Raw genomic sequence first — 27,305 nt, 5'->3', positions numbered from 1 at the left:
AAAATGAAGGTATTGTGTCCATCTACAACTAAAAATAAAAGTTAAAAAAAAAGAAAACCTATAAAAAATTTACAAAAATTTTTGTAATGTCTAGTATATAAATAAAGAATCGTTCAGGTTCACTAGCAATCTAACAAAATTTACCTTATCAAATAAAAATAACTGTCTTAGTTCAATCTGGTATAACAAAGTATCAGATTTGATGATTTAAACAACAGACATTCCTTTCTCACAGTTCTAGACACCGGGAAATCCAAGTTCAAAGTACCAGCAGATTTACTCTTGAGGAGGGCCATATCCTGGTTTTTGCAGATGGCCATGTGTTGAAGAGAGATCATCTGTCTTCTGTGGGCACTAATCCCTAGAGGGGCCCTGCCCTCATGACTCAATAGGCTCCACCTCCTATTACCATCACCTGGGAATCAGCCTTCAACATGAATTTGGGGAGAACACAAACATTCAGTCCACAGCACTTAAGATAAAACGTAAGTTTTAGGCTCTCCAATTTACTGGTCAAGGCATTAACAGATAGACTTTTATAAAATAATTTGAGAACATGTATCCATTTCAGTCTTTGACCCAGCAGTTCACTTTTTTAAATCTAAGGAAATATTCATTATGTTGACAAAGATTTCTACCTAATTTTGTTCAAGAATTATTTATAATGTATCAAAAATGAAAATAACTTCAATGTTAAATATTAGGGAAACAGTCATGAAAGCATCATACACCCATGAGAAAAAAAAAATAAAACATAGAAGTTATATTCATAAAGTATCTGTAACTACATGAAAAGTATTTCATGTTAGTTTTAAAAAGCAGAATATTAGCTTTACATAAAGTATTTAAAGTAGATAAAGTGTATAGAAAAGTTTAGAAGAAAATGTGTCAAAATACTGACAACACTAATAGTGGTTGCCTGTGGGTGGTAGTAAAGCTGTTTTGCCTCTTGACACTTGTCTATATGTTTTCAACGTTCTACGACAACCACAGATTGTTAACACACCATGATAATCAGAAGAATACAGAACATTGAAAATAGGATTTTAAAGAATAAGAACTCTCAATGGCATATAGATAGATTACACACCAACACATAAATTATTTATATTTCAACACTAATTTACTGTTATGGAACTTAGGTCTTTAGATGCACACTTAATTAATTCAAAGAAATGATCAGAGTTTTATAGCTCTGCTGTACTGGCATTTTGTCTTCAGAAATACAAAGAAGAACTGTTGAAGAACACCAAGAGGCTACTTTACACTGGGCTTTAGTTAGTTATCAAAGACTTACCAGCTGCTTTCTAGAAAACACACAGCACACATAAATTCTATCATGTGGGACAAGAGTTTGGAACAGGTGGTGATCCTCAACAGACTAGAAAACCTCAGCTCACTAAGGACCCAAGAAAATGGCAGACAAAGCAGGACACAGTGGTGTTATGACAGGTTAGAATATGGAGGCTGGACTGCGGGGGGGGGGGACACAAAAAATAGAAATCCACTTCTTAGAAAGAAAATAAAAATAATGCAGGATATTGGGGGTGAGGGGAGAACTAAAGAACTGAAAAAGGCAAGGAAAAACGCTTACCACTGAATGCCAAGTAAGTTGCTTAGCCACTTCTTAAAAATAAAGGGTGGAGGAAAATCCAGTGCACAGTAGGGAATAAAAGAATAGCAGGACAGGGGCTGTGGCTGATACATAAAACTGGCTAGCATGGATAGTAGTTTTGCATTAACTTCTGTAGCCCTGCCAATACAGTAACATTCGAGAAAATGTCAGCACTTGTTTAAAACAATATGTGATGAAATATTTGTTTTCTTAATGTTTAACCAACACGTTTTGCTATGTTTTTGTGTTTTGAAAAATAAAAAGGGCTACAGCATATATACAAAAACACATCACACACATTTTATCCTATTTTAAGCATCAATGTGTTTAAAACAGAACTTGAGAGTTGATTTAGGTGTTACAAATAAACTTGGGCCCATAACACTGAACAGTACTAAAATCCAACATTCTACAGGAAGTAGGACTCCCTGCCCAAAATTTAATTCTCTCTTCTGTAAAGACACATAACTCGATACCTTTGAGAGGCATTAAAAAATTGATTTAAAAAAACTGTGCAGATCTGTTTTGCATTGAAAAATATCTGCCCATTATAGGGACAAATACTTCACATGACAACTTCACATGACAGTTCTACACTGGAGAACCAAAAGTTATTGTCTTTGTGTTGGTTCAGTTTCTCAAACTTGGTACAACCTTGAAAATTTTTGGTATGCCATACCCCACCTGTATTATTACAAACTTATTATGTTTCTATATCAATTCACTTTTTAAAAACTCAAATATCTATTTTAGGCTTGTCCTAAGCTGAAGAGAAATCAACACCTTAATGTGCCAGTAATATTTTGAATACTTGTTAAAATACTTCAACATTTAAATAAGACTGTGTCCACACACTACTTTAAAACACTGAATATGCTACAGGTGATAAGGTGTTCTACCCACTGGAGAATATGTCTGATCCCAATTTTCTAACAAAGTAAACATTGAGAAATATATCTTGGAATTATTCATAAATATTAAAATTCTGAGGTTCTGTTCCCAAGACAAGTCAAATATTCTACACCTTAAAATCTCTAATCACTGAAATTTTATAGTGCTTGGTTTGATGTACAAATATCATTTGCTGCACAAATAAAACTTGTTAAGAAAATCATCTCCTGTGAATGAATATATCCGGTAGACAGGAGTTCCTTAAAGGCAACCAGGCTCTACACAATCTGTGACAGTGTCCCATGTGATCATTTATCCCATTTTCTTGTCAGATGGCTTACATACTCATACCATTCTTCTATAATCTAATTTTCAAATATGTGTGTTTTCTCTCTCATAAATACACTGTGCCCTACTGCACGTTTTTATAGCCCTTGCCCTTGTGTGCACCTCATGTCTCATACAGCAGGTGCTCAATAAACATTATGGAGAACAACAACAAAAATCAATACAAACCAAACCTTACCACCACACACAAAAAAAACATATTTATACCAAGCAAATAATGAGACCTTTATTTTAAATTTTCCTTAAAAATGAAGACTCCAACAAACATTTCTGTCCACTCTGAGAAATGCACATGATTAGAAAAGTGTATTTTCATGGTAATTTTTCTTCTATGTACTCTAAAACTTCATGCACACACAGACTGAGATAGCTTAAAGAGCAAACCTGAAGATTTTGGAATTTCATAAACTAGTCTTTAATAAACTGTACAAGGGTTCATTTTAATTTAAAAAAAAGTTTGTTTTTCAAAGACATAGGTATTTAATTATTATTCCCACCCCTCAACACTCCCATGAAAATAAAACTTAAAACAGAAAAGGAGAAAAAAAGTCAAATGAAAAGGAAAAAAAAGTTGGTTCACTGCATTTGATTTACTTCTGGACTTTCTTTCTGGTTCTTGAACCTTGAAGAGAAATCAAAGAAATTTAAATCATTAATTTATATAAGCAAAAGAACAAACGTACAAATACTTCTATCTACAGCTATTAATACTTTAAAATCTAATCGACTCTGATGATCGGTTTATGGATGAAATCTCCACAGAAGGTACAACTCAACATCATAAAAATCTTAGAAAATTATTTTAATTCTTTTAATATGTCAAAAAATATGCTAGCAAAGTCTATCTGCATTAAGAACTCTTCTACTGGTAAAAACACATCCAACTTACATTGGTACTAAAATAGTTCTCCCCCAAATTTAAAATACTGACCCCAAATGTAAATAAACTACAGCAACAAACACCCACTGCCTAGGGGTAAATGAGAAGGCGAAGCATGCCAGGGATTTGGGGTTTAAAGTTTCACCTGTGCTCTTTAAGCACCAGACTAGGTTAGAATAAAAACCTTTCCCACTGGGAATCAAGTGGGAATCACACGGCTCCCAGTCAAGTGGTTTCCTAGACAAGCATCATGTTTGATGCTGTTCTAAGTCTCCAGTGACAATCCCTGGCCCTCCACCCCAGCTGAAAGAAACAGGGCTGCTGGAGGCTTGCTGCAGCCAGGCCACACTGCCTAGTGCTGCCATTTCCTTCCCAGGCCTCCTACTTCTCCCTAAACAGAGCAATGGCACCAGAGCGAGGCATAGCCTTGCAATTCCTGATTTATCAGTGAACACTTTGAACAGCAAAGAGATCTATATTTCTTTTCTGAAAAGGACACAACATGTTCTAGTCTGGGACAAAATTTCTACCATGTATATAATAATAGTCTCTTACTATTAAAGGTTTTCTTACTGTGGGTTTATTTACTTACTTAACTGGAAGATCAATTTAAAAAGTAACATGTTACTTCGGCAAGTTACAGTTTATTCAATTACCATACATTTCAATTACAGCAAACTTTAAATTTATATAAATTACCCTTTTTCTTGTCACTTAAAATACACAGTGTTTGAATTAAGAACTTGAGATTTTTTCCTTAAGTTTTTGTGATATAGCCTTCTATTAAAATTACACCACAGCAGATTTTTAGGTTTGTATTTCAAGAATTTTTAAGTTAATTTTACATCAAAAATTGGAAGTATTCTGGTTGTGAGATTGACAAAATGATGTATCACAAAAATCAAGGTCAATTGATTAATCAATACAAATCAATTAAAAAATTTCCATAAATTTTGAATTTATGGGCACATTACAAAGAACAATACAGCTATATCCAAATAGCACTATTCTCATTAATGTCCTAATTTGACATTTTGCTCTTAAATATTACTGCTTACCAGCTTCGGTCTAAAGTTTCTCCCAGCAAATCAAAATGCTATTGCTACCCTGAATTTATTATGTAATTAGTATGAAGCACCTTGGAGACTCTGTTGTATTATTAATTCAACATTTTCCCTAATACTCAATTCTGATTGTTATAGAATAGTCTGTTTTCTTTTCTCTTTAAGTTAAAACATAATTATTTTCATAATACACTATTAATGACGATAGGTCATAAGATCTGTGTAAAATCTGGTATTTGAAAAATAACATATTAGTTTAGAATACTCTTCTATAATTGTATAATTAAGACAGTAAAAAAAAAAAAAAGTGGGAAACTTCTTTGTAGGGTGCCTTTAAAAACATGTATTTCTTGACCAGTCATTCCTTCCCGAAAAATCTCAGGAATGGATAAAAACCCATGATAATTCAAAAATAACACCAAGAGTAATTTCCATTTTATGAACAGGAGAGACATGGTATACTAGCCATAAATATCATGGTTACATTAACTAATTTTTAGTACAATTCTAAAATATTGGCATAGTTTTGAAATGCCAGAATATGCACTTTTTTTTTTTAAGATTTATCATTCTGTAAATGGGGAAAATTACTTGCAGCAAATAACCAAATTTTCTCAATTGGTAAAAATTATGCCTTGCATAAAAATAAAAGGATTAGAGGCCTCTGTTCTTCCTGAAAACCACCCCATCACCCCTCTCTTTTTCTGAGAAAGCCCCCACAATGCCGGTGCGGAAAGCTTTCAGAGTATGTTCTCACACAATGGACCTCCAGCTATTCAAAATGAGCTTAGGTGTATCAAGAAAATTATACATGTTTTTAAAATGGTCTAAATAGATATTAAAGGAAAGTTGCTCCCATTTTGCTAGGCACAGCATTCTGAAAGATCACACAGTGAGAAAAATCTCTTACCATATTGTAAACCATAAATTGTGTTTGAAAATAAAATTGTTAATGAAGAAACTGACATTTCTAAAGCTGCTGTTAGAGGTACCTATTCTTGAAACATGATTATGACACAAAATCTTAAAGCCCTAAAACACAAAATTCACTGAATTGTATTATATATTTCTTTAAAATTTTTTTTAAAAATCAGACTTACTCCTTCAAGTTACATTAAACTGAGAATACACACACACACACACACACACACACACACACACACGTTTATTTATATGTGCCTATAACTTTTTTTCCTTCTTTTTGCTCAAAAGCAATCACATTTTACCATTCCAAATAATATTTCTCTTAAATGAGTATTTTTAAAGTAAAATACCTTGACTTGCACTTTAGGCAAAAAATGAATTACAACGGGAAAATTTTTTAAAAATTAAATAAAGCAATTCAGAGTTTATATGAATAAGGGGAAATTTGATCATTTTTTATTATCTTAAGTTATATCAAAAAATCTAAACTGTTCTCCTTAAATTATCTATGAGTCTAGTCTCTTTTCTCATTAATAAAATAAAAATATTAATATATTTTCTTATAGGAAAAACTATCAATGTGAGGACCTTATATTAAAATTTCAGGCACTAAAAACATTTTTCATATTTTACTAGAATTTAAAATCACTTATCAAAACAAATACCTCTGGTGTTCATTAAGCCAAGTTCAGGTAACAATGGCCTGCAGGTGGTTAAGAGAAGCCTGAGTCTTCCCACACACAGCTGTGACTCTGCCTGCAAGCCTAAGTCTTACTGGGCAGCAGCCTTAACTAGAAAAATGCACCCTTCCTAAACCAAAAACACCAGTCTTAAAATGTAAGGGATTTTGAAAAGTAAGCATATTACCCTATCTTTATCAGTGCTCCTTAACTTGGTTCCCACTCACTGTCACAGGGGCTGCTGCTAGCCTCTAGCTGAGACAGGCTTCCATAAGTTGCTCCTTGAGGCGCCTCACTTCCTAACAACAAAATGAATAAGACAGGGGAGGAGGGAGGAAAAACAGCAAATAACAGAAAAAAAGGGGGACCACTTCAAAACCTTTAGCCTCCAGAGTGAAGTTATAGACTGCCTCCTCAGATACCTCATGGTTCTCAGTTAATGCAGATATGCAGATAGGCTCTAAGCACAACATATAATAAAGAAAATGTTAAAAAAAATCAATCAGGACAAAGATGACTCTCTCTGAAAGTTGAATATTTTGCTTTCCATACAAAGACACCAGGGAAACTATCAAAGGGAAAAGTAAAATCCATCACTGCCTTAAGTCAATGGGACATTTATACTATAATGAATTTTTTACCAAAAATTTTTTACCAAAAATAAGCCTTTGCATTAGAAATCAAGAAATAGTCCAGAATCAACAAATAATAAAAAGGTAATGAGATAGGAGAGAAATCTTGAAAAAAAAGTTTTTCTGGGCAGAACTGACTCTCTTCCTCCCTTACTCAGGCAAACATCTCTCCTGAAACCTGGAGCACACTGACTGCACATGTGAGACAAAGTCCACTGAGTCCTGCCCTTGCATATGCTGCTCTGCGAATGTCATTTCTGGAGGTACTCCATTATCAGAAGTGCCTTCAGCCCAGTTTATCAGCCACCTAAGAAATGACTTCAGACCTTGCCTTTTGCCTCAAGGGCTTTGAAAGCTGACAATGTAATGCTTCTTCCTTGCCTCCTAACTTGAGAGAGAATTGGCAGGCTTCATGGGGACTAACCAGGCAACTCAGCAAGAAGTTTGCAAGTGTGCTAAGCCAGTACTGACTCCTGACCTTCATTTTTCTCTCCAGGTATGTGGATCAGTGGGAGGGAGTAGAAGTTACTGGTCAGAGAGTTAAAAGAGTTCTGGCCTCTACCTCCTGCCCTTTCACAACAGTTCTGCCATTTAATTGCTTGGTGCCAACTCCCAGTCCCAAATTTATGACCAATGTTAAGAATAATAAGATAATGTGTGCATAGAAGACATTGTGATACGTGCTATGCAAATATAAGATTTATATATTTTGTAATAAAATCAAAATGTTATATAACCCAAATAACGCATCTTTGTGCCTAATACAGAAGGTATGCAAAACTGTTCAACTTACGGGTTTGTGCGGCCTCCTCTGTCTGTATATTTGAGCATTCCATATCTTCAACACTAGATTCAGTGCTTTCCTCTATTTCTTTCTTTCTCTTCTTACATATAAAAATAGAGAGACGCAGTCTGATTAGTAAATATACAAACCTATCATAAATTAGTATTTACATGAATGTATATCAGTGTGGCTATGTCAAAACATATGGGAAGAATCTTTATAATTTCAGGGTAGTTACTACTTAAGAGAAGGAATGGGAAGTGGAACAAAAGGGGAGTAAGAGAACTTCCGGCTACACAGTCTGGATGATGGGCATACTTGTTCTATCCACCTCAAAGTTTTCATATTTAATATAGTTCACCGTTGAAAGCTATGTTTGACCATCAGGATGATCAAAGAAACTCACTTTCAAAATGAAATGTTTTACAAATTTGCTGTCACCACTCAGGCCAATGATAGTCATGCTTCTCACTTTCAGATGTGGCAGGGGTGGGGGCTGAAAGGGGAAGGGTAGCTACTTGAAAAATGGAAGAATACACACCTTACCTCACATATTGTATCAGTGGTTACACAACACCAACACTGGTGATAAAATCATACTCATGAATCAATAATGACAAATTTCTAATAAATTCTCTTTTTTAGAGTACTTTTTATTAAAAGTTTAAATATGAAGGTCCTAAGCTTTACTGTGAATGAACAACCTTAAAAGTATGAAGCTTTCCTAAACTTTCAAAAACCACTATTCATCTTCCAGGTTGGGTGTTACTTAGGAGTGTTACCATCCATTCTTCCCAAATATTCATTCAATTTCCTCTTATTACATTCTATCATTAAAACATTTTCAGCTAATCCAGTCCTATGTCAAGCTTTTAAGTTACTTAATCTCTCTATTATATATAATTAACAAGGAACATTTGTCATGAGTATAAAATGTATTTTTTATAACTTTGTCCCATGTAGTTTCAAATTTAAATGGGTAAAAATCCAAATTTTAATTCAGAGCTTCTGTAAGTTACTTAAAATAAGTTTGTACCATTTAGGAAATTATCTGATATGTCCCAAATTTCAGAGAATCACGATGCACCAGAATGTCCTCACTTATATTTCCTAACAATTAATATGAAGTTAGACTCTATCTCAGAGCGTTCCTTGCTGCAGGCCATTTTGTATATCGCTATAAAACAAGACAATACCTGCTGACAGCACATTGTTCTGTCTCCTAATGGCAACAGTGGGTTCTTTTCCACAGAGAACTATATGAGAAAGCTGAACTCTATTCAAGCTACATCATCTTAAACCCCACAAATGGTCAGAACTGTTATTATCTAGGTATTACAATTAATCCCACTGTTTCAAAACATGCTTAAGGTGGCTGTGGAAAAAGATCAGAACTCAGAGACACCCACCATGTCCCTAAAGAAAATTCTTCACAGATACAAAAACAACAACTTGACTAATCTTAAACTTTAAAAGGCATTCATTTAGCCGATTTGTATATGGAGGTACTGTTTCTCAAAAATAGCTCTAAGAGTGGTTATAACTTCACATAACTGATGAGAGAAGGAGAGAGTGCCTTACATCTTTCTTTTCCAAAGTGTTGCTTCATGATTACCATCTAAACCCTGCTGGGCTGAACAGATTGGTTCGATAATTACATACAATAACTGCAGTGGGCAGGTAACCCTCGGCTGGCACAGGGCAGCTCCCCCGTGAGAACTTCCATATGCAAGCTGCACTGATGGAGTGCATTAGGTGCATCCTGCCTGCCGGTGCACAGGCCTGATTAACGCCAGCCAAGACTCCAAGGTTAGCATGTCAGCAGATTTGTGATGCATTAGGCAGGAATAAACACAGACACTTTTGTTCGTTCAGACCAAAATTAAGGAGGAATATTTCAGTACTATATTGCTTTCCACACAAGAGAGAATGCATTTTCCAGTTTGGGGAGGGCAGATTTTTAAATACTCATTATAAAGGGAGCTATCCAATATTTTCTACCCAAGAACCTAGAGCATTCATCTTATTTTCAAGCTTATTTAATAAAAAGGAGCTTTCTTAATCTCCAAGCAGGTAAATTACATAGGAATGAAAATCAGACAGTATTCAACTAACAAAAGGAACACCTGTGCTTCAAGACTGGATCTACATTTTGGCCAGGTATCGCCTGCCCAACTTTTCTGATAACATATGTAACACTGATAGCAAGAACCAATGGTCAAAGACCAACAGAAAAGGCCAAAGTTCTTCAAGTTTAATAGTATTTAAGTATGTTATTCATTTTATAAGGCGATGAGTAAAATTCCAAAAACTTGCTGTAGGCTTTCTTCCAAGTATCTCCAAATGCCTCTTTTCATGATGTGTCACCATGCTTAGGTTTCCAGTAGTACACAATATTGTTCCCTTCAAATGGAAGAACAGCTTCACAAAGTGACTACACCAATCTCTGATTCTGTCACATTCTATACCAGGCCTCAAAAGTGCTTTTACTTGCATGAATAAATGAAACCAAAACATTGTATGATACATAAGAATCACTTATAAAATACACTCAGAATAGGGTATTTTGGGAACATCATATCGTTAAAATTAGGTTTATTTCAAAGGGCATTAATATACATATTACACATTATATTTCTGAGTATACAAATATTCTAGGTTAAAATTTAGTTAATTAGGAGCTTCTCACTTCCCATTTAGAAAAAGGAAGAGAAACCAGCTAAATAAATTTAGACTGATAATGTACTGATGGTCTCAACACTGACTGGAGACCAATAAATCTGTTTCAATGGAAAAAAAGAACAAAAATCTTCAAAAACAAACCCCCAGACCAATTCTCTGCTTTCCAAGTCAAGCACCAAAAGATTACCTCCAAATGCTCTTGGTAGTCTCTAGGAAAAGTCTATCAGACCCACAGCTACATCCAAAGGAGACTTGAGTGCCCTGGCAGTGTTGATGGGATTCCCCTCCCCTTATTCCAAAATCATACATATTTATTTTTATAACAGAATTGACAACCTAATATTTATAAATGTTTGGTATTGCACATGTGTTAAAGAACTCTGAATATAAATTATGTGACTGCTCTAATTATTTAATCTTATTTGATTAAGTCCATTTGAAATCATCATGCAAATATAGACAATTTACAAATTATTACTATATTCCTTAATAATAACTAAAAATAGGATATTCATTGCCCAAAAGTATCTGAAAACAGTGAAAATACAGGTTGTATTTTCGATGAAGGGAAAGCAAATCCATGATTTAAAACACAATATTTACAAACTAGAAGATTTAGTTAAAGTCCACTGGACAGGAAAAACTGGGGAAAGAAAAGAAAGCCAGAGGAAATTTGCTCAGAGTTTCTCAGTTGGCAGTGGCAAAAAGACTAGAACTCAGAGCTCCCTATCCTTTCCACAGAGCTATGCTGCCTCCCTATGTGACTTTTTAGTATGGAGCAGCAGTTTCTCATTGTTGTGACTTCAATGCATTTTTTCCAAACAGGTACAGTGCACAGATGTGTGTACTTCTTGATGATCTTCACACCCCTCTGTAGAATCTTCCTCCTATGTATGGCTCTTCTTGGGAAAGGACTGTTTTGCTCATTTTTCTAATCCTTGCTGAACTTAGCACAGGTTTGATACATAAATATCCATGGATCTTTACCCACAGAGCAACTAGTCAACTAGTGTTTTAATAAAGAGATGATTTCAATATCTTACCCTGAATCTCACAAAAACTGTTATTATTTGAATGAACATTAAATAATTACAGATATGTTGTAAGAAATGCATGGAAAGATTAAATATAATTATAAGATATAAAAAGATGCTAAGCAGGTTAGGAAATAAGTAAGTGACTTATAAAGAAGGACATGTGAATTTGAAGAATAATCTAAACATATTTTGCTAGAAAGCACTGAAGTGCTTTGCTCTTTTAAATGAGCTCAGTGATGAAGACTGAAATATTAAAAATTTTCTTCCAAAATAGTACTGATCTCCTTCTGAACACAGGCAAAGAGTACAATGTAATCCCACTTACATAAAATTTCATTCTGTGAGTATCAATCCATGTGTAAATGGACCCATACATGGCTTCATAGTCAACCCTTGATTTTGTTTGTTTCATTTGTTGTTTGTTTACATTTAGATCTTTGTCCTGTCAATACTTTTAGTTATCGACTCTGGAGGTGGGAAGAGAAAATGTAACTCGAGTAATGTGCTAACTATTAGCAGTTCTGGGGAAAAGAGTTTAGTACTTGAACTAATAAAGAAAGTTGATATTCTAAACTTTGTTATAAGTTTAGAATATCAACTTTCTTTATTAGTTCACACTATCTCACTCTTTAATACCATGAAGAATTTACTATAATTATCTGAAAATTGTACACCCAAAACTACCACTAATCCATATGAGAGCAGCTAAAAATACAGATGCATTTGTAAAGTCTTTCAGAACAAGTAAATGAGAAGACACGTGGGTGGCTGTCGCACTGCCTGGTCCCTCCATATTGGATGAAACTGGTTAGTAGGAGCACTGTTTTCACATGCAGTCATAACTTGCCTACCTCTTCTCTTAAGGCCTACTGTATTCCTTTAGTTTGGCTAACTGATAGAGAAAGCTGCTTCAGAGCCTCCTGGACTTGTTCTGGTGTTAAGGAGCACAAAAGCTGAGAAAATACCATGCCTCGACTGCATGACCTACAGAAGAGTGCCAGGCAGCAGAATGTACTCTCATCAAAATTTCATATAACAGCAACCACAACCTAGAAAGATCTTCCAGCAGCACTTCTGAAACCAGTAAATCCAACTTATTGGCAACAATGGCCTTTTCACATCACAAGGACCATGCAACTTCAACATGAGCAAACTTATGGTAGTTTAACAAGCTAAAAGATGTTTCTAGAGATTCAATGAATCAAGCTCTAGAAGACTAATTTGTCAGAATCAACTGGACATCTATTTGTCACACCACTGATGTCAAAAACTTTGAGTGAAATTAAGATGTTTTAAGGACAATTTATGGAGAAAGGCAAATGGGCAGCTAGCTATGTCTTCATTACATTTAGGATTATGCTTAAAACCAAGTACTTTAGAAGAGATGGGGGTGGGGTGGATTTTTAAGTATCTTGAGTTTCTATGACCCCCCCCCAAATGCTCTATGAATATATATGAATGTATAGTAATATTGCATGACCCAGGGCAAGTCACTTGGCCTCTTCTGAGACTTGGCTTCATCATTCTGAATGGGTGTGTCTCATGTGGAAGCTACAAAGTATACAGAACCCTCACTGAGTTTAGCATAGTGTTTGACACATAACTACCTACATATATTTTAAGAAAGCATAGAATAATTTAAGTCCTGACAGAACATAGAGTACTACACAAATGCTCAGCCAACAACCTAAAGTTTAAAGTGTTGATGTCCTATTACCAGTACCAATTCCTCTGGAGAATACCCAAAATAAGAATTAATAAAAATAAGGTGTTGAAAGCTAAACCAAGGAAGCTAATATTTATATGGAAAAATACTTCAATGAAAACCTAACAGTATACGGTAGTGGGAATTTAAATGATCTCAAGTCATTTGTGAACAAGATTCTTAGAAAACATAGATTTATAGTAGAATTACTATTTTTAAAGAGACTGACTGATCTTCCTTCAATAAATCCATATCTCCCAAACACCTAGTCCTTAAACACACAGGCAGAAGACAGCAGACAGAAAATCTGCCTTGTGTCAACTGCTAGTATCCTTTACCAATCAACAGCTTCAGGAGGAACTCCATTAATTTGACACATGCTTTTAACTTAAGTAAGATGGAGCTACACTTTGGAGTCTTTATTTCACAGTAATCACCATTTTCTCTTTCATTGCAAAATCAACCTTTACCAATTTATAGTCATTTACTATCTAAAATGATCTACAGCACATATGCTCACCAAGCAAAAGGTAAGCTGAGCTTCATTCATATGTATCTGATACCTACTTCATAAACTGGACATTTAAGAATACACAATCTTAGTTCCAAAGATGGTGTTAAAAGAGATTCAAATAAAAAAATTCCATGTGTTATTTTCTTATCATCAAGAAACCAGAAAGATGAGGAAACTTAAATGTGGGTAAAATAATTATTACCACAGTAATAATGTAGTTAACATTTGCTGCACACCTAGTAAGTGCCTGCTGCTGCTCTAAGCACTTAGTACACCCCTTCTAATCCTCATAACAATCTTAAAGGCAAAACAGAAAATCTCCACACATACACACAAAAAAAATCTTTAAAATCATCCCTCATTAAAGACACAGAAATGTTTAACATTCCCTAAGAACTTGCCATAGTATCAAAGAAACATGGATTCATTTTATATTGAGCATATCTTATAAATGCATTCCCTTCATTACTTCAACAAATAAATCCCCCATCCCGTGAAACATTTAAGGCATTTGTATGATACAAAATTTCTTTCTATAATCTCTTATAGCAAGGTACTTATTATACACAAACATCAAAACAGGGCATGTGTATATCATTGCTTACACAGAAAAAATGGTCAATGAGGCTGTTAATCAAAACTACATTAACAGGTTCACAGGCATTCCAAATTCGGCTCTAGAATGCAGTACTAAAACTTGTCAATCAACAAAAAATATGATCAAATAATAGACTGACAAATATCTGGGAAATCAAAGAGTCAAAAAAGATACTAAACTCTAACAGAGAACTAATCTCTATGCCGAGAGTCAATATAAAAAGCTTATAATTGCTATTCTCCAAGAGACTTAGACCATTACAATAGTAAAACAATAAGATGAGGTGCAAAGAAAGTAATAGTTTCCTTAAAATATGACTGTTTTACTATTGTTGGGAATGTAGCTCAGTGGTAAAGCATGCTCCAGGACATGGGATGGAATTTCAATACCCCAAAGAAAAAAAAATATATGACTGAAAACAAGGATGGATGAAATGAGTGAGTTAGAGGAAGCCCACAGACCCACCCAGAATAATGTTAAGGACAGAAAAGAAAAATCTGAAGAAGAGTCAGGAGATGCGGAGGAGAGAGCTAGCTTCCACAGTTCCCAAGCTCCTCCAGCAGGAGGTCCTTGGAAGGGAGATAAAAGAAAAGAAAGCCGTACACACATGACAAGGTCAGGTTTGCAAGAGTTTAAAGATGGGTATTAAGTGTTTAGACACCAAGGGGCCACCAGGTATCAGGAAAGATATGAAATACACACTATTGTGAAATTCAGAATGCCAGGACAGAGAGAAAATGAGAGATTCAACACTAGAAAAAAACAGGAATCCAACAAGGAACAGAACCAACAAAACTGGATGCTAGCAGGTAACAAAGCAATTTCTTAAAAAATAAGAACTCTATACATGGCCAAATAACTCAACTAGAACAAATACAGACAGGATTTGAAAAGTTACCACTCAAAAGTTCTTTTAAAAAACTTACTTGAGGGCTGAGGTTGTGGCTCAGAGGTAGACTGCTTGCCTACCATGCATGAGGCACTGGGTTTGATCCTCAGCACCACATAAAAATAAAAAAGATACTGTGTCCACCTATAACTAAATATAAATATTTTTTTAAAAAACTTACTTGAACATATACTCTGAAAACTGATTCCAAGGGAAGGGACAAAACAAGAAAAAAAGTTGGTAACAAAAATATCAGTAAGACTCATCAACTTAATGATACACAGCATACAAAAAAACAAAAACTACAACTAAAATCTCAGACAACTCTAATATGAGAAATGGCTGTGAGGAGTTAAGAGAATTCATTCTTGTGGAAAAAAGACTCAGACTCTAAATGATCACACAAAAGTTAAAATGTTTTTAAAAAGAAATGACTGACGGGGCTGGGGATGTGGCTCAAGCGGTACTGCGCTCGCCTTGCATGCGTGCGGCCCGGGTTCGATCCTCAGCACCACATACCAACAAAGATGTTGTGTCTGCCGAGAACTAAAAAATAAATATTAAAAATTCTCTCTCTCTCTCTCTCTCCTCTCTCACTCTCTCTTTAAAAAAAAAAAAAAAAAAAGAAAAAAAAAAAAAAGAAATGACTGAGGACATTTGGGGGATAACATTTCACAGCTTCCTCCCACCTAAAACCTGAAGAAATGTACCCAAAATAACCACTAAATATTTCAGAAATATTTCAGCTACAAGCAGAAGTGGAAGAACTTCACAGCTCAACCTTTGAAGGTGATGACCAAGCAGTTTGCCAGAGCCTTCCAGGAAGCTTCAGGGAACAAAATATGAGTGAACACCATTCTCAAGTTGTCCACCAGTGCCTCTCAATTAGAAGGCAAAAAGTTAGCCAGCTTGGAAAACAAAGACTTTGAAAAGCCTCTGAAAAAAGGAGATACTCCCTACTCCCACAGACCCACCAAGAGCAAGACCATAGATTTTGCTTTCCTCCCTCAGCAGAAAAAAAAGTCTAGATAAAGAAAGCGAAATAATAGAAATCATTATAGACTAATTATCTTCAACAACAATCAGGGAATCATCAGATAACAAAAAGAAAAAGAAAGAAAACATAAAGAACTAAAGCCATGAGGCGATATGGTAATGTGGGTTACTAAAAATGACACAAGTTAATGACTCAAAATTTTGCCTCTTAACTAGGAAGAGAATGGAAGCCACTAAGGGCGGGCTGACCAAACAGTCTGGCAATGGCTCACCAGATCCTCCTCAAACACACACCCTTAGACAAATAAAACAAACTAACAATACTGAGTCCTCAAATCAAAACTGTTAGGAAAAAAGAAAAACAGTCTCATAAAATGGGAAATTCCAAGATTAACAAATTCAATAACCTGGCAAATCCAGATAAAACTCCCTGTTCAATATAAATAAGATCAAAAGAAAAAGCATGCCAATGACATCAGAGCACCAAAGGACAAAAAGAACTCTCTAGCATGCAAACAACTACTGAAGGCTCCACCCTGAAAGAAAATGTCACCCTCCAAAAGGAAGGATAGTTTATAAAATGCATCAAAAGCTAAAAAGATGGAAGAAATGACTTTTTAAAACAGGAGAACAAAGGCATAAGGAGGAAACTGTAGAGTCGAACAAAAAACAGTCAGCATCACAGTACTCACATGTTAGAAACAGGAAAAACAGCAGAACCAGCGGATGCCTGAACGACACAAAGGAAAGGCTTGAATTAATCCCAGAAACTCAGAAAAAATAATAATTAAGCTGTTAGAAGAAGATAGAGATGGATGATGTGTAGGATGCCTCCAGACATAGAAAAACCACAAACACAACTGAGATAAATGAAAGAACAGCTAAATAAAGATAGGGTCAGCCATGTTCACAGAAGAGAGAGTCAGTACACACATGTGATACTACTGACTTAGGAGGCTGAGGCAGGAGGACCACAATTTCAAGACCAGTACACACATGTGATACTACTGACTTAGGAGGCTGAGGCAGGAGGACCACAATTTCAAGACCAGTCCAGGCAACTTAGCGAGGCCCTGTCACAAAAAAATAAAAGGGGCTGAGGATGTGGCTTAGCGGTAGAATGCCCCTGGGTTTCATCTCCAGTTCTACGTGTGTGTGCCCACATACACACACAGTTTCATACATGCACACCCAAAAGAATACTATAAAGGAGACAGTTCTTATCAAATAGATCTATAGTCATAATCTGATTCTAAAATTCATCTGTAAATGCAAAGGGACCAAGAATGGCAAAGACAATCTTAAAGAACGACAAAGTTAGAGGACTTACGCCAGCGGATATAATCATGAAGCCAGTAGTTCAAACAAGTAATGGCACTAGCACAAAGAACAATAAGCAGGCCCATGTGCAGAAGGGGGTATCCAGAAATAAGTCCCAAACCTACAGCCACCTGAGTGCCCACTGCAGTGGTCTTTTGGATAAGTGGTTCAGGCTGGGGGTTGGGAGAGACACATACTAACTCATATCATGCACAAAAATCAATTTCTAACAAATTATAGACCTAAATGTGATGAGTAAAATCATCTTCATGATCTTGAGGTAGACATAATTTCACTAAGTAGAATACAAAAAGCACTAAACAAAAAGACTGATTAACTGGGCTTCATTAAAATGAAAAACTTATTTATCAAAAGGCACCATATTAAAAGAATGAAGAGATAAACCACATACTAAAAGATAGTGTTGTACATGTAGTACATACATACCAAGTACCTGACTTTGACAAATTAAAAGAAAAAATTTTTAAAGGGGAAAAGAATCACAATGCACTTCACCAAAAAAGGGATGATAAAGGTCAGTAAGCATATGAAAAGGTGCTCAAAAATCAATATTCTTCAATGAAATTAGCTTAAAACTACATAAAAGTCAGTTTACACGTTAAAATGGGTAAACTGAAGTATAATGCTATAGCTGGTGTCAGTGAGCAACTGGAACTCTCATAGATTTCTGATGGTAGTATAAACTGAGAGCAGCTTTGGAAAAACTACTTGGCAGTATCCACTTAAAAAACTGAACATAAATAAACTGTATGCCTCAGAAATCCACTACATATATACCCAATGTGAAATACATACATATGTTTCCCAAAATAATTATAATAATGTTTGTTTTAAGTTGGCTTTTGTGTGACTTTGACCAAAATACCCAATAAGAACAGCTTAGGGGAGGAAAAGTTTATTTTGGGCTCATGGTTTCAGAGGTCTCAGTCCACAGACAGCAGTCCACAGACGGCTGACTCCACTGCCCTGGGCCCAAGGTGAGGCAGCACATCATGAGAAAAGGACCCAGATGAGGAAAGCTGCTAGCTCATAGTAAAGTCAGAAAGCAGGGAAGAGGCACATAGGCAGGTGGGCAGGAAAGATGCACACTTTCAGTGGAAGGCTGCTGCTCTATTCAAATCTTTGTAACCTGCTCCAGGCTGAGCACCAGTCGAGGTTTAACTGACAATAGTTGATAAGTTTTAAGAGAAACTGAGAAAAAGGACAACTAGTACAATACAATTGAAAAAAATTTAAAAATGGGAGGTAAAATGAGTGACAGGAAAGAAGATATGTGTAGATCATTCATAGGGATAATATATACTGCCAGAAATTGAAAAAATAAAATACAAATTTCAGGGCCATACTCTAGATCTACTAAAAAATTCCCTAGAGATGAAAGTCAAGCGAGTCCAATCAACAGCCCTTTCTTTTGAGTTGGGTAAGCAACTTAGTCAAAACCCTAGAAGAAAACAGCTAATGGAGTTATTAGCATTCTTTTAACTTGCTGAGTTCTTTCCAGTAAATTAAGCCATTCTTAGTCCAGATGGGAGAGGGAGTACAGTAAATTAAGCCATTCTTTAAGGATGGACCACACATTATTGACCTGGGCGGGCCTAGAGACTTAGCTCAGATCAGGTACATAATTTAGGCAATCTACAATGACTATTGAATGTTCATTTAAGAGTGCACACTAACTCCAATAACTACTGCGATGTACATTCTAATGAAAGTGTTTAGTTCTAATCAACAATGAAAATCTTTGGGCTTTGTACTTTTTAAGAGCAGATTTATACTTGGCCTCTTTCTTTTTCAGCCTTGCACCATTCCAAAGTTCTGGGCTTTAAATAAAACTCTTTAGCTATTGGGAAGAACATATTTTCCCAAGTACACAAATTTCTTATTTAACTGCAGTTTGCACATACATTTCACCATAAAAGAACATGGTTGCAAGATTCAAAAGAAACCTTGCTTTATTCCATTATTAATTTATTCCTAAAAATTGTACCATAAAAGATATCTCTAGTAACCCTACAAGAAATATATATTGACTTATTTAAACTTACCCCTTTCAAAGAGAGACTTCTGATAAACACAAAGTATATATACTTTTTACTTCCAACAATTATGACAAAGGAAAAGAGGGAGCAAATATACTAATTATAAGAATTAATAGTGTTTCTAGTATAAAGCACCATTTTTAGTTTTGAGTCTCCTGGAAACCAGAGCAAAAAAAGACAACTGAATTATAGGCCTTACAAAAAAGAGACAGAGTACTAGTTTCTCAGAGAAAGCTTCCCCAACCCCCTAGGGAGATGCCAACTTTTCCATCAGTGGAACACTACTTTCATTTGTTTTAGTGGGGGCATTTACAATTTATTATAAGAAAATGTTTTCAGAAAGAAAGAAAAAAAGAAAGGAGGGAGGGTGTGGGGGCAGGCAGGCAGGCTGGCTTTTTAGAAAGTTGTATCATCAGACCATTTCATCTCACAAATGAAAAGAGAAAATGTGAGAACTAGTTAACTAACTTCAGTTGCATGGATATCAAGCAGTTTCATGATCTTATCTAAACTAATCTTAACCTGTAATAATATCTTTTTGCTATATAGAATAGCCTTGGGTCAGCAATGGGTATTGAAAGGGGTGGGGCACGGAGGGAAACAGTAAACTAATGAAGTAAACCTTCTCATAGTCCAATTTGGCATACTTTTTTTTTTTTTCCTGCCTTAAATGAAGCTTTAAACATGTAGGAGATGGTCCAACAGGGAATTTCCAGACCTGTGAACCACCCAAGGACACAAGAGAATTATAAGGTCACAGAAAACAAATTTTATCCAGCATGTAGATTCAAACAACAGGGATTTGCAAAGGAAGGAGGAGTTACTCTAGACAAGTCTCACTGTAGGAGAGATCTTCTCAATCAGCAACAGTTTAGAAAACAACACTATAGAAGCTAGCTATAAATATTAACACAAAGAAATCTGTCCTAATCAATAAAATGCATGCTGTATGTTTAAAAATGTGTGCAACAATAAGTTTACTATCTTAATGAAAAATTTCACTCAAGATTTCCACTTTACCCTCTTCATTTCAATCCTGAATCTGGCTTTCAGGCCATTTGTAGACCACAAATATGGAGTAAATGCAATTAAGACAAATTTATGAAGGAAGAAGAAAAAAATGTACACATATGACAACACACATGCATATAATTCCAGACTCTATAATATAAAGTTACCAAAAAAGAGATCAGCTATTCACCAAAGAAAGTAAAATTCATGAACCAATTTTGAAATCCCTATTTCTTTTTTAAGTTAAAGGCTTAGGAAAACCTTTTAGTAGGCTGCTTCTGATTTTAAAAGAGAGGAAAACTTTTCAAGCTTTTTTCTAATAGTTTGGAGTCTGAAATTACTAGAGGAATGTATTGGGATTTATAGAATTAACAAGAGTAAAAACAGCCAATAATTTGAAAAAATATTTTTCTTCTAAATGTAGTTTCCATTTCCTTATTTAAAAAAAAAAGCTAATTGATTTTACTAAATAATTTCAGATAATGAAGAAAGTAAGGTTATCAATAAACAACCAACAGTAGCAAAAATTAACCAACAGTAAATTAATAACAATGCACACCTATAAAATCTAAATTTTTAAGTGATACCAAGAGCTCTTTACATGCTTATATAATGATTCTATGATAGCAGGTTATTATTTCTTCATATTTCCAAAAAGTAATCCCCTTATATGCAGATACACTCGACGTTTCTTTAAAGAGCAAAACAATGTTAAAACGGTAGACATACCAAAACTAAAAAAATTAAGTTTTTGGGCTGGGGATGTGGCTCAAGCGGTAGCATGCTTGCCTGGCATGCGCGCAGCCCTGGGTTCGATCCTCAGCACCACATACAAATAAAGATGCTCTGTCCGCCAAAAACTAAACAATAAATATTTAAAAATTCTCTCTCTCTAAAAAAAAAAAAAGGAAGTTTTCAGCCAGGTGTGGTAGCACACGCCTATAATCCCAGTGGCTAATCCCAGCAAAAGCAAGGCACTAAGCAACTCAGTGAGACCCTGGCTCTAAATAAAATACAAAACAGGGCTGGGGATGTGGCTCAGTGGCAAGTGCCCCTGAGTTCAATCCCTGTTACAAAAAAAGAAGAAAGGTAGGAAGGAAAATTTTAAAAAACGAAGTTATGCCAACTTTCAAATGGTAAACACTTTTCCTCCACCCATAAATAAGATCAACCCTAAGGGAAGACTTGAGAGAAAATAACACATAAATCATTAATTTAGTGCTCCATCAATATCCCACTGCCAGACACCAGCATCTCAAGTTAAAATCATTTTAGATATTTAATAACTTGCTACTGGACATGAGAAATATATAAATATTTATTTTTCTACAATCCTGTACATACTGTTATGTTGTCATAAAAAGAGTTTTCCTTTGCATAGTGGTTTAATTGCCAAACAATCTGTTATTTTCTTCATTTAGCTACTGTTTCACTTTCCTAAAAATCAGTATTCATTGCAATTATAATCAGAAGCAGCCTGAAGGATAAGTTAATAACAAAATTCACCTTTGTTGCTGTTTTTGCTTTCAAACCTCCATTCTCCACAACACTGAGGTCCAGCTTGCCATCATCCTTACTTCCTATAGCTTTTAGTCCTTGCAAAAGTATATCACGTAAATTTTGATAAAGAGGTTTTTCTGTATAGTCCAGTAATTTCACAGTTTCCATGTATTTAGCAATTTCACCTGAAAGAATAACCAACCATTTCTAACTTTTAATCACAAATATGACATACTTATCTCTTACTCCTAAGAAAATGATTCACGATTATGGTAAAATCAAAATGCAAGCATACAACACATTGTTAAGATATGAATTTGTTAATCATTTGTCCAGCGAAAGTATGTTTTTTCAATTCAGGAATTGTCAGGCAAAATAAAAACATATATTTAATTGTGAGAAATAACAAAAGAGAACACAGACTTAAAATTTAAATATGCATAACATAACTGTAGTTTTCAGCTTAAGAAAAAAAAAAAAACCTAGAATAAAATTCTGGAACTAAAATGTCCTTAAGTACAAGTATCACAGCCAATATTTTTTGGCCATAGAAAGCAATATTACTATAAAATAGAGCAGCATTCTTTGTGTTAATAAAAAATAAAACACACCAAAAGCAATTAAAGAAAGGAACAAGAAGGCCCAGTTTTTCCATAAAAATCAGCTTCTGGTTTTTCTGCACACTGTGGCAGAACCTTATCATAAGAATAATTCCTAGAAGATCAGCATTGTTCAACATCCAAATTCCTTCCAGGGCTAATGGCACACACACAGTTCTTTCCCCTGACCCACAGACCCACATATTCCCTGCCTCACATGCTGGTTCTTAGATATGTAATTGTCCCCTCAAATCCCAATAAATTCAAATCGAAACTCCTAACCTAACCCTAAAACCTATTCCCTGCAGTTTTCCCTGTTACTGAGAATTCCATCCTGGTTGAGGCCAAAATCTGTTTTTCTTAAATCTCCTCCTCTTCTTCTTCCATTCCACATCAATTCATGGAGGCATTCTGTCAGTGGTACACAGACACACTCACTAATTCCAATACTGGAACGTCCGGGGGCCAGGTACTCTGTGTAGATACTTGGGACACAACAAGAAAAAATCCCAAACTTCCACTTTTTTAATCTGAAAAAAAAGGGATCTACAAAACACCTAAAACAAACATCACTGGGTCTAGCAAAATACTGAAAATTTTCCCTGAGAAAAATGAAAAATGAAAAAGATCTAATTTTACTACTTCTATTTAGCATTACTGAAAAAAATCATACATTTTTTTAACCAATACAATAAGGAAAGAGAAGAAACAGAAGGCATAATGAGCAAAATAAAAAATATAAGTCTTTAGCTGCAAACAACATGACAGTACATGTAAAAGAAACTCCTACAGAATCTAAATTTTTAAAAAACTCTAAAAAAAAAAACCTACTAGAATTGGTGAATTTAGCAAAGTCACAGAGACAAGGTAAATATATTATAAAACCCATTCTATTTGTACATCCATAAAAAAATCAGTTGGAAAACAAAAATTTTAAAACATACCCCTTAAAATAACATTCCAAAACATCAAATGCCTAACATAAATGCAATGAAATATGAGCAAGATATTTTTGTAGGAAAAAGCTATAAAACCCCATCAAGAGAACTGTAGGAACAAATTTAATGGCTATATTCCCCATATTAGTCAAATGGAGGACTCACCACTACTACAAAGATGTCATTGTTACCCAAACTAATCTAAAAAATCAATTCAGTCCCAAAGCTCTAGCAAGCTTAGTGCATGATGTACATATGTAGAATTGACAAGGTGATTCTAAAATTTATTAACTAAAATGCAAAGTGCCAAGAATAGCAAAGTCAAGTTTAAAGAAAAATAGTGCAAGAGGATTTAAACTACCAGATTTCACCAGATGCCAAGATATAAAACTACAATAATTAAGAGTATAGCTCAAAAACAGAGAAAAAAACAAATGAAAGAAAAAGTTCAGAAATAGATTTATTCCTGATTTATAAGAAAGTGGCATCAGAGGGAAAGAGCAGTCTTTTTAAGAAAGACTGCTGGGTAAACTCCATACCAACCTGGAGGTGGAGGAAAAAAAAAAGTGACCTCTTATAGAATACACAGAAGTCAACTGCAGGTAGACAACATACCTCTATGTATATGCAATTGGCAATCTGTAACTGTTGAAAGTTAGAAATGATCTAATAGTAGAACATATAAATAACGGTATATAAACATAATGGAATACTACATAGAAATGAAAATGAACAACTACTCTTCAACATGCAACAATGACGATAAAATTCACAAATGAAGCACTGAGTGAAAGAAAAAGGATATTAACAGAACTAAAGCTAATTTCATGAGGGCAGGACTTGTATCTATTTCATTCAGTGTATGATTCCATTTTTATAAATCTCAGAAACAAATCTTTGGTGTTAGAAGTGAAGCCAATAAGGATAGGTTAACTGGTTGGAGGCACAAAGGGTAATTCTGGGAAAACCATATTATATCTGATGTGGGTGGTAGTCTGCAATGTTAAATAGCATAAATAAATAGGACAGACATTTCTCTGAAGAGGAGGACAACTGAGCAAAGGCCAGAAAAGACTTCTATATATATGATGTGAGAGAGAGAGAAAAAGAGAGAACGAGCACACTTGTCCCTCCTCCACTGCCACTTCCCTTGCTTTGATTACTATAGCCTCAGAATCTGCCCCTCTATAGTGTGTCACAACAGAAGCCAGAAATTTCCCGTAAAGTCAATATCACTATTTCTCCAAACCTTACACTCTAGCTCAAAAAAGGACATATTTCTCAAATCCACTTGGCATTATGTCCCTTCTGCCTAGAACACTAACTATTCCTCAGCCTTCCACAGAGCTTACTTCCTTACTTCCTCTGACAACTGCTGAAATGTCCCCCATTCAGTAAGGCTGTTCCTCATCTCTTTATGCAAAATTTCTATCCTCCTCCCCACTTTATTACCTCTCACATCTCTATATCCTAATCCTATTCTCTGTTTTCTTATTGTTCCAGAGTACTGACATGAGGTATGATAAAATTCATTTACTTGTTTACTATCACTCCCAACTAGAATGTGAGCTCCACAAGGGCAGGGTTTTATTCTGTTTTGCTCAATGATGCATATCCCAGTGCCTAGAACAGTCCCTACCATACAACAAAGCCTCAATGAATACCAGCTGAACAAGTGAGTGAAATTGCTTCTTTTCCTCAAAGCACTGAATAATTCAATGGAGCACGAATATTCACTTGCAGCTCACCTCTGAAAAGGGAAGTGCTTTTTTAGGCGAGCAGGCTCAGTACAATGTCCCCACTTAAAACACCTATATGCTTCCAATAGAAGGCACTTCACAACACCACGCCTTCTTCTTTCCAGAAAAACAAAACATTTAAGAAGTCTTTTCCTACCTGGCTTGTTTTTCTCAGGAAAACATTTCTCCATCAAATCTGAAATATTTTCTCTGTATCTGTTAAAAATTAAAGAATGGGTCATTGTTTGAAGCTTGAAGTCACAGAATATTGTTAAGAGTTAGTAACAGTAACGAGCACATTAATCAACATTGAATTACATCCTAAATACTCTCACAGGCATTCTTCTAAAATAAATTGAAGTCCAAGAAACTTTCCTGTTCAATAAGTACTTTCTTACTTCCAGATTAGTATCATTTAAAACTACAGTTCCTATTGAGAGATTCTGACCAAGAACATTTGCCCTGTCATGCTTCCACCCCCCAAAATAACTCAATTTGTTCTTTACCTAATTTTGGAATCTCTAACATAGTTAGGATCTTTCAAATTATCCTCCCAGGGGAGTTGGCCACTAAGCCACTGAATCATGCAATAACCAAGTATTTCCAAATCACCACGTCTTGATGGGGCTACAAACACAAAAGAAGAAAATTAAGCATAATAAAATAACTTTTATTTCAAACATGTGTGTGTCTATAGACACCTATATTATGTACTATATATGTATATATAATATGTATTATATAAAAACATGTATATTATACATATACGTATAATACATATAGTGCAATAAGGTAAGACAAGTATTACTGACAAACCCTAGGATTTCAAACTAAGTCTATACATGGAGGAAATAAACTATAAAATAATAACACATTTAATATTGTCTTTGGAAAGCCTGAAGATACTAAAAATGTTAAGAACTGGGTGTTTGAGACTCTCCAGTGTTCGACATAGAAAATATAAATGACTGCAGAAGAAATAAGCTTAATCGGTGACAAAATAAAAGCTACCTGTTCTAATATTGTAGCTGAATAAGAAACTTACAGACATTAGAAAAGAAAACAAACCAATATTTCAATTCAAGCTATTTAAAACCAAAAAGAAATCTTCACTGTAATGAAATGAACCACCTTGCCACTGCAACATTCTTGGACATCTTGGAAGGATAGGACATGAGAGGGAAGAGAACGCATGAGGGCCATGTTATATAACCGTAGGAGTCTAACCTCTGCCCTCTATCCCCATCCCATTCTGCCTCTTTAATTCTTATCTCCCTGCTTATATTTATGGATAATTAAGACTTATGTAGGAATTCTGTTGAAAATATTAGCAGCGTATTTCTCATTCAAATACCAAGGACATACCCACGCCATTGTGTGCATCAATGCTGGTGAATTCAAGAGTGCCATCATGACATCTTTTGGGGTCCTCTTTGTATTCTTTATGAACTCCTTCTGGACAGTACCGATAAGCAAGGCCATAATCTACCAAGTAAACCTATAAATTTCCAAGTACCAAGACAAATTAAAGCCAAAATCATTGTAACTATACTACTTTGCTGTACAGAAATAAAATACTTCATTTGAGGGTGCATTCACCTACAAGGACAAACTACAGCACCACAAACAGGTTAGAAGCAAAATGCACACAATAACAAATATTCAATTCCGAAAGGCTTTCAAAAAAAAACACCTTTTTTACTTATTTTTTGCAGTTCTGAGTACCAAACCCAGGTCCTTGTGCATGCTAGGCAAATTACTCTGCCATGGAGCCACACATCCAGCTCAAGATTTTTTTTTTTTTTTAAATAAAAATGTTAAATGATATGTCGCCATGGTCCAGAGTATTACTTGACTTTGTATACTTTTTAATGTATGTACTAAACTTGTAACCAATCT

General features: G+C 35.0%; 1 protein-coding gene across 6 annotated transcripts in view; it reads right to left on the bottom strand.

The window, feature by feature from the left end:
• Positions 1 to 3,060: 3,060 nt before the first annotated feature.
• Positions 3,061 to 27,305, bottom strand: part of VRK1 (VRK serine/threonine kinase 1) — an 86,001-nt gene continuing 61,756 nt past the window's right edge. For 5 of the 6 annotated variants that reach the window (XM_081292235.1, XM_081292233.1, XM_081292232.1 and 2 more), the window contains 6 exons: positions 26,772 to 26,904; positions 25,913 to 26,033; positions 25,564 to 25,622; positions 22,137 to 22,315; positions 7,828 to 7,918; positions 3,061 to 3,476 (listed from right to left, as the gene is read on the bottom strand). In XM_081292235.1, the coding sequence (XP_081148361.1) occupies positions 3,445 to 3,476; positions 7,828 to 7,918; positions 22,137 to 22,315; positions 25,564 to 25,622; positions 25,913 to 26,033; positions 26,772 to 26,904 (615 nt within the window). In that variant the 3' untranslated portion in view covers positions 3,061 to 3,444. The remainder of the gene's footprint in view (positions 3,477 to 7,827; positions 7,919 to 22,136; positions 22,316 to 25,563; positions 25,623 to 25,912; positions 26,034 to 26,771; positions 26,905 to 27,305) is intronic. The other variant, XM_081292237.1, reaches the window with a different exon arrangement.

This window comes from Spermophilus citellus (assembly GCF_964194105.1).
Source record: "Spermophilus citellus genome assembly, chromosome: 4".
Lineage (NCBI taxonomy): Eukaryota > Metazoa > Chordata > Mammalia > Rodentia > Sciuridae > Spermophilus > Spermophilus citellus.
This window is presented reverse-complemented; position numbering and strand designations above follow the sequence as displayed.